The sequence below is a fragment of the Acytostelium subglobosum genome (genome assembly GCF_000787575.1).
Source record: "Acytostelium subglobosum LB1 DNA, scaffold: scaffold3, whole genome shotgun sequence".
NCBI lineage: Eukaryota > Evosea > Eumycetozoa > Acytosteliales > Acytosteliaceae > Acytostelium > Acytostelium subglobosum.
Window position 1 is genome coordinate 268,333 of NW_012236529.1, and position 15,632 is coordinate 283,964.

The 15,632-nt window shown below is 45.7% G+C and overlaps 4 protein-coding genes across 4 annotated transcripts; 1 reads left to right on the forward strand and 3 right to left on the reverse strand.

Moving 5' to 3' along the window:
* Positions 1–22: 22 nt before the first annotated feature.
* SAMD00019534_015810 (hypothetical protein) lies at positions 23–5,792 on the reverse strand (the record flags this gene model as incomplete). The annotated part of the gene is made up of 5 exons (XM_012902172.1): positions 23–613; positions 753–1,818; positions 2,904–4,512; positions 4,646–4,770; positions 4,843–5,792. The coding sequence occupies 5 exons, from the start codon at positions 5,790–5,792 to the stop codon at positions 23–25; spliced, it is 4,341 nt and encodes a 1,446-aa protein (XP_012757626.1).
* A 1,096-nt stretch (positions 5,793–6,888) lies between these two features.
* SAMD00019534_015820 (hypothetical protein) lies at positions 6,889–8,607 on the reverse strand (the record flags this gene model as incomplete). Its single annotated transcript, XM_012902173.1, has 2 exons — positions 6,889–8,318; positions 8,403–8,607. The coding sequence occupies 2 exons, from the start codon at positions 8,605–8,607 to the stop codon at positions 6,889–6,891; spliced, it is 1,635 nt and encodes a 544-aa protein (XP_012757627.1).
* Positions 8,608–9,037: 430 nt separating this feature from the next.
* On the reverse strand, positions 9,038–9,800 carry SAMD00019534_015830 (hypothetical protein; the record flags this gene model as incomplete). Its single annotated transcript, XM_012902174.1, has 5 exons — positions 9,038–9,053; positions 9,117–9,192; positions 9,261–9,315; positions 9,411–9,577; positions 9,701–9,800. The coding sequence occupies 5 exons, from the start codon at positions 9,798–9,800 to the stop codon at positions 9,038–9,040; spliced, it is 414 nt and encodes a 137-aa protein (XP_012757628.1).
* Positions 9,801–10,945: 1,145 nt separating this feature from the next.
* Positions 10,946–15,328, forward strand: SAMD00019534_015840 (hypothetical protein; the record flags this gene model as incomplete). Its single annotated transcript, XM_012902175.1, has 3 exons — positions 10,946–11,098; positions 11,167–11,313; positions 11,390–15,328. The coding sequence occupies 3 exons, from the start codon at positions 10,946–10,948 to the stop codon at positions 15,326–15,328; spliced, it is 4,239 nt and encodes a 1,412-aa protein (XP_012757629.1).
* Positions 15,329–15,632: the final 304 nt, after the last annotated feature.

The following is a 15,632-nucleotide window of genomic DNA, read 5'->3' on the forward strand; positions in this document are numbered from 1 at the left end:
ATCGATAGCATATCCACCTTTATCACTTATGTTGCTGCTTCAGCTGCTGCCTCTGTTGATGCTGCCTCTGTTTCAGCTGAACGTTCAATCTCTTTTGGGATGAGAGTGATTCCAGACTGTCGCCACGACGCAGCGCCTCTTGGATGGCATTGGCCAACACTTGATCTCTCTTGGCGATGATGCAGGTGACGGTGCCACGCTGTCCGGCGCGCGCTGTCCTGCCAATGCGATGCAGGTAGTCGATGGGGTTGGAGGGGAAGTCAAACAGGACGACGTGGTCCACCATCTTGTTGTCGATGCCTCGCGAGGCAATGTCGGTGCACACGAGGATCTTGGCATCGCCCTCGGTGAAGTTCCTCCAGTTGATCGCACGTATCTTGTTGGGGATCAGGCCGTGCAGTGATGTGGCCGAGTATCCATTCTCGGTGAGGAAGTATTCGGTCGACCTACACGAGTCTGGTGTGTTGCAGAACACCAATATCTTCTTGCTTCCACTTGGCTGCACTGCTCTCAACAATGCCTCATGCTTATCGCCAGTCTTTACACTAATAAACTGTTGTTCCAGAGTGTTGAGTGACTTGTGTATATAAGGTGTTGATACTTTGGTGATGTCCTATTGTCATTGATTGATTGAGTTAGTATGTCTTGGAATGCAGGTGATGAATGAGTGATCGAATGTGATTGATTGAGTGATGGAATAGTTCCAGAGTGAACGAATGATTGAGCGATTGAATGATGATGTGAAAGCATACAGGAAACAATGCCTTGATTGAGGCCATGAGCTGTTCGGTGAGGGTTGCACTACAGCACACTGCTCGCACAGTCTTGTAGTTGGGCACAGACTTGTTCTTTAGTCGATACTCTATTGGTGCGAGGATCTTCTTCATGTCCTCATCGAATCCTTTGCCATTGGTGAACATCGAGTCCGCTTCGTCCACGACCAAATACTCCAACATGCCAAAGAATAGGTTATTGTTCTCGATCATTTGAATAAGGATGCCAGGTGTCGAGACCAGCACATCGTATGGACGTTCTCTGTAACTCTTGATCTGTTTGCTGAGGTCGCCTCCACCGCCACCCGAGATACCAATGCACGAGAACTTGTAGCCGTGCGACAACTGCTTGGCCACCGCCGTGACCTGCTTGACTAGCTCGCGGGTCGGCACCAGCACGACCACACGTGGACGCATGGCTAGACGCTCCTTGTCCGGATCCTGCTCCTTCTCAGCCAGCTCTGACTGCTTAATCAGCTGGACGATCGGTAGCAGATAGGTCAGGGTCTTGCCCGTACCAGTCTGAGAGACGAACAATACGTCCTTCTTCTTGGCCAAGATCTCGGGGATGGCCAGCTGTTGGATGGTGGACGGGATGGATATGTCCATCTCGGTCTTCATCGCGTCGACCAGCTGTCTGTGTAGACCGAGTCGCGTGAACGCTGAGCCTGAGCCGGCGTGCTCAGGGTTGAGACCATCGACAAATGTTGACTTTGAGTGGATGACCGTCACGTCCTCGTCGGGCTTGTCGACGACCACCTTGTTCGACTGATACTCCTTGCGTTTGATATCGCGGCCTGACGAAGCCTCTGTCTTCATTCGTTGTGATAGCTTTGTATATTTGTTCTGACTTCTGAATCCTGTCTCGCCTGATACTCTATGTAGTGTTGGCTTCCTCTTATAGCCTGTACTGCCAGTGCCAGTGCCAGTCTTTGTGTATGTATTACTGCTGCTGCGACCAAACTTATCTCTTCTGTTGTCTCCCGATGCTCTTGCCCTTGATGATACATTCGCGCCATCATCACCAGCAGTAGCAGAAGATGATCTATTTATGATTGTTGCACGATGACCTGTTGTTCTTGTTGTTGTTGTAGTTGTTGGTTTGAATGATGATGATGTACGACCGCCACTGCCACTTGTACCGCGACTCGAAGTCGACCTGTTGTTGTGACTATTTGAATTGTTCGCGAATGAATAATGTCTGAGTATTGTGAATGGAGTAGATGGTGCCATCAATGAATGTTGGTGTTGCATGAGTAGTACATCATGATTAAATGATCTACTACTACTACTACTTGATCCTAAAATCGAAGTAATACTATTATATCCAACACTGATGCTGCTTTTGTTTGATGAATAGCATGGTAGTATTGAACTGAACAGTGATCTACTACGACTACTACTTGAGTTCAACAACATAGACATCGATTAATCCTTGTTTGTTGATGATTTATTTGATTGAAAGTAGTTGAATAGATAACGAACGAGTTTGAATTCGTAAGGTCAAGGGTTGAGGGTTGATGGCGAGGGTTGAGGGCGAGGGTAGGGTAAGGGTAGGGTAGATTTATTTTTGGATCGTGATATCATGATTGGCTCGCCAGGTTGATTAGGTATGTTGTTGAATGAAGTTATCGCATAGTTGTATGACTTTGAGGTTACCAGGACCGTATGCACTATGTCTTGCAAACTTGGCGGATCGGACATAGTATGTCGTCAAACTCTCATCTGAAGAACTACTTGATTGATGTTGATCAAAAAGATATTGTAATACTTGATGATGGTTATTAATGGCCAACTCTTCAAATTGACCTAGAGTTGGAATGTATTGTCCATGAAAGTATCGATTATTAAGAAATTCAATTAGTATCAATAAATCCCAGTAATATTGAATGGTCCATCACTGTCATCAAATAATAATTGTTCTTGCTGACAGTTCTACCAATGTATTTATCCAGGTATCCCATGTCCAGGAAGTATTCCAAAACCACTTGGTTTGTGATTGGTGTGATATATAGACACTTCAATAAATCGTAGTCCGGATAGAGATCTAAGAGGTATTCAAATGTATCGATATCACCACGTTCTATAGCTGCCATTGCTCCTTCTCGGATGTCTCTTGGCCTCATATACATTGTAATCAAATCTCCAAGTAGATCAATTGCCAATACATGCTTGATAATCCTATGCGACTTGGTTGGAAGTTTATGGGCCAGTAATTGCGCCACAAAGCAGGGGTTGAGTAAATTGGACTCGTTGTCCAACTTGACCGCCGAAATGTCAATTGACAATGTGTCGATAAACTCAATAACCACCTGCTCAGTGAGTTTGACATCTCGTTGACCAAGTCCTTTGATCATTGAATATAGATCGCAAAGCAAGATACTCCATCCATTGTCTTTGTAGTATCTTGCTATGAGCAAGCCTACATCATGGTCCATACTTCTCCATGGCATTTGTCGGTTTGGCTCGCTTACCTCGATTTTCTCCCCATCCCTGGTCGTGACAAACTGAGTATGAGATTTCCATTCCAGTGGAATGAATGGATGACGTTGCTTGCTCATTATCATCATGGCAGATTGTACATCGCCAACTGTGGCAGCAGCGCCCAAAGCAACTTGGTAGTCTGTCTTTGTGGTCACTCTTGGGTCGCCCTCTAGATTTGTCTCCAGGTGGTCGATTAATGCTCGATCGCCCATCATGATAGCATGGTACATGATGTGACCAAAATTGAACTCAAGGCTATTGGCCAAGTGTTGATTTTCCAGTAGTCGTCTGATCAGGTTAAGTGAGATAATACTTGGTTTGATGTCATTGATCACAAATATGGTCTGTGATGGCGGAGTTGGTGGTGCTGACCTTGACATGACATCAAGTATGAAGATGGCGACTTCCAAATATCCATATCGTAACACATTTGGAAGGACATCGATTGGATTGATGACAGCCTTCACATGATCATAGAGAATGGTGACCAACTCATGATGTCCACTCTTCATCGCTTCAATGAACTCGCCAGGTGTTGCTTGGGTTATTGGCGATAAGAAGTTGATCACCTGAGCATTGCCTGACTGGTAACAGTGTCGAAGAAAACCTTGATCACTCTTTACCTGGGGTAATGCCTCCTCAATGATGTATCTAATGATTGGTGTGATTGATCTGAACGTGATCAAGCCATTAAGCACACGTCTTATTGCTACAAGTGTGATCAACTTCCTCATATGCAACGTCTTGAACATCTCCAATGCCAAGTCTACATCATGATGACATTGAAGCCATGAGTTTTCCAACTCAGATCTATAGGGCTCTCGGTCAAATACTATTGGTTGTTGATGATCACCCATTAGTTTGAGCAACAGATCTAGCAGTGCAGGATGTCTGAACATGTACCAATGATTGCCATACCGGGGGATGGAATAGTTTGACATCTGATAGAGTTGTGTTACTGTCCATTGCCATCGGTTGTCATTGAAGTCGTTAAAGTTGGTGATGGCCGATGAGTACTCATCAACCACAAGTGTCATTGATGGATTGGTAAGGAGTGCGTGGAGAATGGGTTTATCATATCGTTTGAGTGCCTCTTTGAGCAACATGGTGTTGTATAGTGGATATGACGATGATATGTTGTTGAATGATTTGACGAACCAATCATAGGCACCATATCGAATGTAATCAATATGTGAATTATTGTCCAATAACTTTCGACCTTTGACAAGTTTGTCATTGGCAATGCCCAAACAATCTCTGTGAATGATGCCAACCTGATCAATTATCATTGATCGGAGTACAATGTTGGAGAACACCGAGTGAATGATTGATTGATCATATGTTGACCTTAGGGTGAGGGTGAGGGTTAGGGTAAAGGTAAAACTTACCCAAGCGTATCTTGAGATGATGATGATGGTGCTGGTATGCTTGGATCATTTGGCTGCATAATTGAATGATTCGCATATTACCCATTGTCAGTGCCTTGTCTAGCAAGAGTTGGAGTATTCGTTGACTATTGAGATTGATGGATGGTGATTGTAGGATTGAGTTGAGGTACCATTCCAAAGTCAAATGTCGATTGTACATTGCCATCTTTATCAATGTCTCCATCTTTGGTGTCATCATTGAAATCATTATATTGTTGTTTGATTGTTGTTGTTGATCTAACAACATTAACTTGAGTACACCAAACTTGTCACATTCATATGCTCGATCAATGAATATTCGTATATTATCATTGAGGTTATGTAATCTGACCGAGTCCCAAGATATTGACACTACATGATTGGTCACCTCTGATGATGGGTTGTCCAGCGCTGAGCGACATATCGCCAATGAGCTTGGATTGTTGTTGAATAGTGATGGTCTGTGGAGTCTAATCAATTCGATGGCATCTATCGTTGCAGCGTGTGATTGCACAAGTTTTTGTAGAGACGGATTCAGATCGTTCAGTTTGCCTTTGCCTTTGCTATCGGTATAAGGTCGGAGTGTGGGCTGTTCAAAGAGGAATGCGATGGTCTCGAGACATCCCTTCTTGATTGCTCTCCTCAAACTTCGGTATCCATAGTCAATGCCAGTACGCTCATGCACCAGCTTCATGAAAGGAAGTGAGATCCCTGCTGAGCACGCCAATGTTTTCAAGCGATATTCACAAACCTTGATATCGTCATCTTCCAGGCACTCGCTCGAGTTGAAGAGATAGATGTAGGCATGCTCTGGTGATAGCTCATCACGACATACATACTTGACCATTGAGTGTAGGTCTCTAATGGACAATGGATGGGGGTGGTCTGGACGATGCTCAGCAATGAAGGCAATATGATGGCATTCCATGTCTTTCCAAAATACTGAGTCGAGTCCAAAGTCCTCTGGATAGTGATCGAATATTGCCAGGCCAGTGTTGACATCGCCCCGATCGAGGACAGCCAACAATGATCGAATAGGTGTCAGATAGTAATACTTTGAAACGGCAATCATATCGAACGATTGTAATGTTGATGGTACTGATGATGAGGGTGGAGTCAAACATGTCATCAACCGATTGATAATTGGTTGTACCTTTGATGGGAGTATGTTTGAATGATTGTTCAGATGTTGAATGATGTGAACATGTCCACTCTCAACAGCCTGTTTAACTGCAAGTTCAATGTCATTTTGATCGCCATCGGTGAATACACATTCAGTCGACAAAGTACACTTCTGAAGGAATGTTTGAAGGTTATCTAGTTGGATGCCAGATCGAATATAATAAAGTATACATTTGGAGATTGATTGTTTATCCATGGTCATTGATCGTGGCTTGTGGTCAAGGATATATTGAACGCTGTTTGGCATGTTTGAAATGATGCAATGCTCCAATACAGCGCGACACAGGTTGGGAATTCCAAATAGCACTCCCAACTCAATATTAAGGAGTTCTAGCATGTCAACTTGAATGCCAGGATACTTGAATGAGGGTAAAGTACATTGCTTCATCCAGAGTTGTCCGCCACTCAGTTGGTGAATCAGTCGCACGAACTGGATGTGCCACGATCGATCGCGATCACAAGGTTAGGCAGCGTGAGGCAGTTTTCTCGTCGGCCATTGTTGGTATGGCAGGCGAGGAACATGTCAACACATCCATTCTTGTGAAGAACACCATCCCTCCAAGTCGACGACACATTGAAGTTGGTGTAGTTATTATATAAATGATTGAATACTAACTTGTTGTTGTACTTTATCGCAGCGTCCAGTAGACTTGTGTTGACGTTGGCATTCGATGAATAGGTGTTGGCAACCTTATTGAATGATTCAAAAAAGTATTGAGTAGCATGATATTGTAACATCTGTACAAGATTACCATTATACAATAACTCTCTACCCTTTATAACTGATATCACTTCAGTATGTACTCCATCATACAACATAAACGAGCACATTCGTTGTCTATGTATCATACCTACATGCTCCAATACAAGTCTACACAATACTCTATTCCTAAACACCAACTGTACCAATCTATCCATCTCTATCTCTATCTCTTTCTTTACAAAGTTAGAATGAATGCATGAATGAAAGAATTGACTTGGGGCCGAGGGTTGAGGGTTGAGGGCAAGGGTGAGGGCGAGGGTAGGGTTGATGGTTTATTATGTCACAGATATATCTTCCTTAGGTCGCTCGGCGTTGTGATGATGTTGCACTGTGGACACCACTTCTTGGCTTGTAATGCACTGAGCCAACATTGTTCGCAGTGGACATGCCAGCACTTGACACTGACTAATGGTGTCTGATAGACACCCATGCATACCAGACAACAAGGTGTATCCCTAAGCATCTTCTCCTGTTCCCTTATTCTTTCCTTAAGTGCATCGATCACTATACTATTGCTATTTACATTATTGTTGGTTGTTGATGTGGATGTTGTTGTTGAGGTAGATGATGTTGATGTTGATGTTGGATTCGTAGCTGAAGGTTGAGGCTGAGGTTGAGATTGATCGGTCATGATTGTTGTTGATGTTGATGATGCTTGTTTGTTACGCGGCAGGTCATCCTCGGTGTATTGTACATTGCCATAATGAACGGTGTCATCTTCTTCGATGTCGAGATCACCATCTTCGTCTTGTTGTGACACTCTGGGTGGCGTGTAGATGCCCTCATAACCATTCTCCAATAGTGTACATGTTCTAATCCTTGTCTGACCGGCAAACTCATAGACCTCGGTGCCAGGCGGCAGATCTGAGAAGTCGTCCTCATCTTCCAACTCGTCAATCTTCCTCTTATTTGTATTATTGCTGTTACTTGTGTTGTTGATGTTGTTGGTGTTGTTGTTGATTGATTGGGACAGAGGATCATTCTTGCGTGGACGACCACGTCCTCTCTTTGGCGGCGTGGCTGTGGCCAATGATGTCGAAGAGGCTTGAGGCGATTCCAAACATTTGTCTAGGTGTAGGTTGAATGTTGTCAAGTCGCCTTGTACAACAGTGCTACAAACAAAGCATCGTTGTGAGTTTCCTGATTGTGAGTCTTTGTGGTTGTCGTCATCGTCGTCATCTGATGTGCTTTGGTTGTTATTGTTGTGAACGAATGAATGAATGGAGTCATGTCTGACTGCGGCCTGATGCTGTTGTGATCCTGATCTCTTATCACGCTTCGCTCTAATGTTGCCCAATGATTGTTGTATATTATCATAACTTGACGCGTCACCAGACATCTGAAGCTGACTTTTGATCAATGCATTGATGGTTGAAGTACGTCTAGTACGACGTGTCGTGGTCGTCGTAGATGAGTCAATCGATGAAGCCAAAGGTGTATCATTCAATTGAGATGATGCATCGGCAGTCTCCATCCTCTTCAACTCTTGATTATAGTGCTCTTCAAACTTGTCTTTATCAACAACCATCCTACATAATGGACACATTGACTTGCCCAATGGTCCCAATTGAGGTGATTCCTGTTGAGGTGTCGTTGTAGTTGTAGACGACCTTGTTATAGACTTCTTCACCACTACTGCTGGTGCTGTTGTTGCTGCTCTTGCCACTGCATTGCCATTTACATCATTGTTATCTGTCCTTGGTACTTTGCCTATTCATTCATTCATTCATTCGTATGATTAATAACTCATCCATTCAATCAATCATTCGTTCAATCAACTCTGGTGATATTTACGAGGTCGTCCACGGCCACGCTTTACAGGTGCCGGAGATGGTGCTGTTGGCTCTGGGATATCAGAGTTGGCGAATGGTAGCGTATTGTCATTCTCAGTAGTGTCATCATTATTTAATTTACTCGTTGTTGTTGGTGATGTATCTGTCGCGACAATGGATGTATCGCCTCCATCATCATTATCATCAACAGTACTACTAGTGGACATTGTTGGTGTTGAGGATGGTCTTGGATGGATTGGTGTCACGTGTTGGATGGGTGGGCAGTGGGGGGTCTGGATCCTTATCCAGATCCACCTTGCATGCGATGGACGTCCTTTGAACAAGTCCAATTCAAGGGGGGTGTCAACGAACGATTTTATTTCGATTTAAATTCAAATTTGAAGATGAACTTCCTTGGTCAAAGAGGATTCGAATTCATTCTTTCTTTCTTCCTCTATTCATTTTTTTGAAGAGAAAATATAATTGATTAAACATACATACACCAACTAATACCATCTTGATAAGTTTGATAAAATGATAACTATCTATCATTCATTGTTGTTTTAATTTAATAATGTTAGAGAAAAAAAAAAAAAAAAAAGATCAACCAGTCCTTTGACCTAAAGTTGGATGGACCATTCAGATTGGTTCATTCGTTCAAGTTCTCTCACCCCTGTATACATATAAGATGTTAATATCTCTATATCCACTCATTCACCAAGTTAGAGCTACTCACCTTATACGACGCGCCAACTGCATGTCCTTGGGCATGATCGTGACACGCTTGGCATGAATGGCACACAGGTTGGTATCTGTTGGAGTGTGTACACATTAGTTAGTTAGTTATGGTGTTGTTAACATGCGAGACAACAGTACATACCTTCAAACAGACCCACAAGGTACGACTCTGATGCCTCTTGAAGTGCTGCGATAGCCTATTCGGGTGTGTGATGGAGTGATACAGTTAGTATATGGCACGACCAAAGGTTGGTCAACATGACACGTGGCAGATGATAGTGGATATAGATACGGATGATTGGAATCTAAGGTCAGTCTTGAACTCTTGGGCAATCTCACGCACTAGACGTTGGAATGGCAACTTCTTGATCAACAGGTCCGAGCTCCGTTGGTACTTTCGTATCTCACGCAACGCAACAGTACCAGGCCTGTAGCGATGTGTCTTCTTGATGCCACCACCTATGATTGGATAATGGAGAATGGAGATTAATAGTTAGTTAGTGGACTTGGTCATCACTTGTCAATCCCACCCACACACATGGTCACGATCAATCAATCAAACATTTTGGAAGTTCAACATACCACCAACAGTTGCCGACTCAATTGGACCCTTGAGAGAGATGCTCTTTCTTGGTTGTTTGAGTCCAGTACTCTTACGGGCCGTATGCTTGGTGCGTACCATTGTTCAAATATGTTAATAATTATAAGTTTAAAAAAGTAAGTAATTAAGGATTATGTGTATGTATACTTTGTTGGAAGTAATAATAATAATACTAATTGACAACTGGAAATAGACTCCTATTTATACGTTTCCAATCAAACCAAGCATAGGTATGATGAGAAGTAATATGGATTATTCAAGTAATGACGGTATCCAATGATTTCCCAAATGTCTACACCTCGCCATACAATGTAGACTATGTCGCGCGAGAGATTGCCAACTGGAAGCCAGCCAGCTAGCCAGCTTGCGAATGAAAATAATGGTGGCACAATATGGAGGTAGGTGGTGGAAATCATGAGCAAAGATGGAGTGACGGCCAAGCGATCCACCCAATTTAAACTCCAGCATGTACAACCCACTCACTCTCACCCGCCAAACAATCCAATCCAATCCAATCCAGGAAAGAGTGGAAAATGGAAATAGAGATGGAGTTGTCAATATGACCGATCGATCATTCCGCGCCAGTCCGGTCCATTCAAGTCCGTGAACGAAACTCCCGAATCCAAACATTGTCCATTCATTTGCTTTAGAATATTCTATCTGTAACATCAACAAATAATAATAGTATTCTAGATACTTTGGAACTTGGTGGCGACCATGTGGCTGTTGCTGTGGCTGTGGCTGTGGCAATGACATGCCAACACTTCAAAGACCTTCCATCACATGTCATTAACAAATAATCTTCACACTCAAATATTCCTTGGTAGGTATGATCATTGGCTATCTGGAGATACCTAAATGTCAATATTCTATCCATACCATATTTGGAAATGTTCAATATTATCTCTTTGACTTTGACCAATATTTTACAAATTATTAAAGTTGTTCCAGAACTTCCATCACCACTCCAACTCCACTATTAGTGCTGGTGGATGGTCATGAAGTTCGTATCCATCATCATGTCATAGTATCCCATTGACATTGAATAGTGAGAGTATTACTTCTATTTAAGTTCTCCATTCATTCTTGTGGTCTTCCTTTGATGCCCAAAGTGCGAACCACAGCTCTGACAAACTTTGTCGTTTTGACTTTGATGTCGAAGCGAAGTACTTCGCATTCACTATTATTATTATTACAAACATCAATCGAGAGATAGATAGAGAAAGATGAGGAATGTTTGTAGGTTGATTGAACTGTCTGATTCACTGCCATGTGAAATCGGACAATATACATTGTTCACAGTAGACACTATCAATAGTGTTGTCTACTTGGTAACAGACTCAAACACCTTTGTAGGATATAGTACAACTCTAAAGAATGTAAGATATCTTCATCATCATCACATCATCATCATTCAATGTATTCATTCAATCACTCAATCATATAGGTCAAGGTACAAATAGAGTTGAATCAACAAGATATACTTAGTGAGGGCGCAAAGATTGTTGCTGTCCAATTCATTCCTGATCAAGAGTCTGTTTGCTTGGCATCGACCAAGGGTGACATACTCATGTTTAATGTTCAATCAGGTCAGGTATGTGTATCATTGATTGATTGAATGAGCGAGTGAGTGAGCGACGCTGACTGACCGACTTGGAATGCGTATATAGCTTGAGTGCGTTGGTATCGTAGGATCGGGTATCATGTGCATGTCATGGTCACCAGACTTTGAGTTGTTCATATTGGCAACAGAGTCTGAGACATTGGTACAGATGACAAAGGATTGGGATATATTGGGCGAGGTTGGCATTCATTCTCTGTTGCCTGGTGGCAAGCTTACGGCCAACATCATCACCAACTCCAATCTGCCACAGTCTCAATACTCAAAGGCTGCATACGCGCCATCAACAATGGATCCAACACAAGCAGCAACAACAACATCAACAAAGGACGACAGCGTGACTACAACCAACAACAGATACTTGACAGAGCCACCCTCAATCAGCTGGCGTGGAGATGGACAATTCTTTGTCTGCAGCAGCTTTGATGCATCGTGCAATCGTGTGATGCTGCGCACTTGGGAGCGTGCGCTCGTTCTCCATGCGATCAGTGAGCCATTGATCACGGGCTTGGACAGCGGCGTCGCATGGCGCCCATCCGGCTCGCTCATAGCCTGTTCCAACCACCTGCCCAACAAGCACGAGATTGCCTTCTTCGAGAGGAATGGCCTGAAGCATGGCGAGTTCACCATTCGCTCGCCCAACACCAAGGTGCGCGCCATTGAGTGGTCGTCCGACTCGGAGCTCCTGGCGCTCCAGCTCGAGCTGGAGGGCGGCTCATCGGTCGTGCAGGTATGGCACCGCAGCAACTATTATTGGTTCTTGAAGCACGAGTTCACTTATGCACAGGGCGACAAGGTGGCACGCATTGCATTCGACACAACATCCATCGCGTCCACTCTGCGCGTGGTTACCGCACTGGGTCAGTTCCACGAGCACCAGTTCGCTTGGGACTACAACTATTCACTTGGCGAAGATGCGGACAACCCCACCACCGTCGTTATGATCGATGGCGCACAGCTCAAGATGACGCCGTTCCGTCGTCTGGTCGTGCCCCCGCCCATGTCGGCCTTCCAGGTCCAGCTCAGCGGCTCGTGCTCCGCATTTGACTTTAGACAAGACTACGCGATCGTCGTGATCACTGGCAACAACAACAGCATCGCGATCTATACTCCGGCGACCCTGCCCACGCTCAGCCCCGTGCCATCAAGTGCACCCGTGCTGCCAAACTACAGCGTGGCACCCACACTCACAGCCCAGGGCGCAGTGCCCACGGCCGACATTCGTCTCTCCCACCTTCGCCATCTGACCTGCGTCCCAGGCAACTCTGGCCTCATCCTTGTGGCTGTCGATGGACTGTCTGCAGCACAGGACACAATCGTCGAGATCACATTGAAGCAGGATGGTGCCAGTCTCTCAATCGCTCACATGCACAGGACAGTCGCACCAGGTCGCGTCATGCGACTCATCAAACAACTGGGTAACAATGAAACAGTTCTGTTTGAGACTGCGGACGGCGCCGTATATCACTATCACCTCCAGCGTAGCTTTGCCACACCAGACACCATCGCACCATACATCGACCACCAGTCTGACTCGGCCATGCTCTTCCGCTTCCCCACACCCTGCCACTGGTTCTCTGCCACCAAGATCGCCAACGAGGAATGTCTCATTGGCATGAGCGATCGCAACAAGCTCTACCTCAACAACGTTGTGTTGGCATCAGATTGTAACTCATACGCCCTGCACAACAAGTACCTGCTGTACACTACCGTGTCCCATGTACTACGCTCAATTCCACTCACTGTCCCCCTGGCCGTCGCCACCTCTCTGCTCAACTCGCCAGTGTTACAGTCGGTTAACGCACAGCAATTGAATCAACAGCAACAGCCACAGCAGGCGAGAGGCGCCAGCGGCAACACTGGTGGCCCCAACAAGGCCCCTACAACATACGACGACTCTGTGCGTGATGTTGAGCGTGGTTCAAGGATCGTTGCCGTCGTGCCACACGACACTCGCGTTGTACTGCAGATGCCCAGAGGCAACTTGGAGGCCATCGCGCCTCGTTCACTCACTCTTTCGACCATCCGTGAGCTCTTGAATGCACATCAGTATGGACATGCATTTGGCGTTATGCGCCGCAACAGGATCGACATGAACTTCATCTATGACCACAACCCAACTGACTTTATCAAGAACATCGGTTTGTTTGTTGAGCTCGTCACTCAAATCGATTATCTCAACCTGTTCATCACATCGTTGCGCGACGAGGACACGTCCAAGACGCTGTTCATCGACCTGGAGAACCCGCCCCCACCCCCTCTCAAGACAGTGTCGGGAGTGGCCAAGACACTGGCCGAGACTGCTGGCAAGGTGAACCTGGTATGTGACTGTCTGCGCAAGGAGTTCATCGCTCGCGGAGAAGCACACTACATCCAGCCCATCCTCACGACCTACGTCAAGAAGTCGCCACCCGAGCTGGACGAGGTCCTGCGTCTGATCCAAACACTGCGCGGTCGCCAGGAGACCAACGAGCACGGCGAGACCGTCGTCAACCGTCTGGCCGAGGAGTCGCTCGACTACATCGTCTTCCTCGTCGACGTCAACAAGCTTTACAACATTGCGTTGGGCACCTACGACTTTGACCTCGTGCTGATGGTAGCTCAAAAGTCGCAGAAGGACCCCAAGGAGTACATTGCCTTCCTTCAGGAGTTGCAGTCGATGGAGAAGTACTACCAGCGCTACATGATCGACAAGTATCTGGAGCGATGGCCCAAGGCCCTCGCCAACCTGGCCAGTGCCGGCCCCGACCATCTTGATGAATGTTTCGAGCTCATGGTCCAAAAGTCATTGTATCACGATGGCCTCAAAGTGTTTGCACAGCGCCCCGACGAGCTGAAGCGCGTCCAGGAACTCTACGGTGACTCATTGATGCAGAACAACAAGTTTGAGGACGCTTCATACTTGTACTACTCGGCGGCCAACTATCAAAAGGCCCTGGCCGCATTCAAGGACGCCGGAAGGTGGAGGATGGCACTCATCCAGGCAAGGCTGCTGGCGTACACACCAGAGGATACACAGCAACTGTGCCACGACATGGCCGATTCACTGCGTCGCTCGTCCAACTACTGCGATGCGGCTGCACTCTACCTCGAGCAGTGCCACGATCTGGACAACGCCCTGCATTCACTGTGCGAGGGTGGTCTGTGGGTGGACGCAATTAACATGGCCAAGGAGCAGATGCGCAACGACTTGATCGACTCGATCGTCGCGCCACTACTGTTGGATGCCTTCAACAACAACATGAAGGAGCTGGAGGAGAATCACGAGACCTACCTCAAGCATTACACGCGTCTGGGCGTTGTGCGTACCACCAAGCTCAACTACGTCCCACTGCGCATGCTGGGCGGCCCCGGCTCGCAGTTCAACGACGAGACTGGCTCGATGATGAGTGGCATGAGTGGCATGTTCAGTGAGCAGTCGATGGGCAGCATGAACAGTGGCTCCACCACTCTGTCCTATCGCTCGACATACTCGTCGGCCACAGGCACCTTCTCGCAGGCCACCAAGCTGAGGAACAAGAAGAAGGACGCGTCAAAGAGGAAGGTCAACAAGGTGCGTGTCACAGGCAAGGAGGGCAGTCAGTACGAGGAGGAGTTCATCGTGGAGGCCATGCGCAAGATGATCCCAACAAGCTCGCAACAACAAGTCGTCGGCCAGGTGCTCCGTGGACTTGTCCTGTTGTCCTGGGCGGACAAGGCCGAGACACTACAAACACTTTACAAGCAGTATCTCGAACTCGTTGCACAATCCCTTGAGCTATTGTCACATTCAGCCACAGCAATCCAACCAGACAACATCAAAGAACAACAAAGAATTCAAGAGTTGGAGTATGCTCAATTGAACAACAACAACAACAATCAGAATAATACAACAACTACGACAACTGCGACAACAACTACAACTCAACCAAATGTGATGGAGAAGATGACTATCAACAAGATAAATGTCACGATGGAGTCGACCAAGTGGCAATTGGACATCTTTTAATTAAATATGATATATCTCATACTCTATTAATAGATCTCATCAATCAATCATTCAAAGACACGTCATGTCATAACCCTACCCTTGCCCTCGACCAACCAACCCTCGAACCTTCATCCAAACTCTCCACGCTCTCTTCCTCAGCTTCAATTCCAAGATAATTTTTTCCAGTTCTTTCTCGACTTTTGGTGGTTTTGTTGAGTTCAAATTAATAAATTGAATTTAATTTAGTCCACACTTGAGTGTGAGGGAAGATGGATAGAGTTCACTCAACTTGATAATGCAGTCATTCACAGTCACCAACACA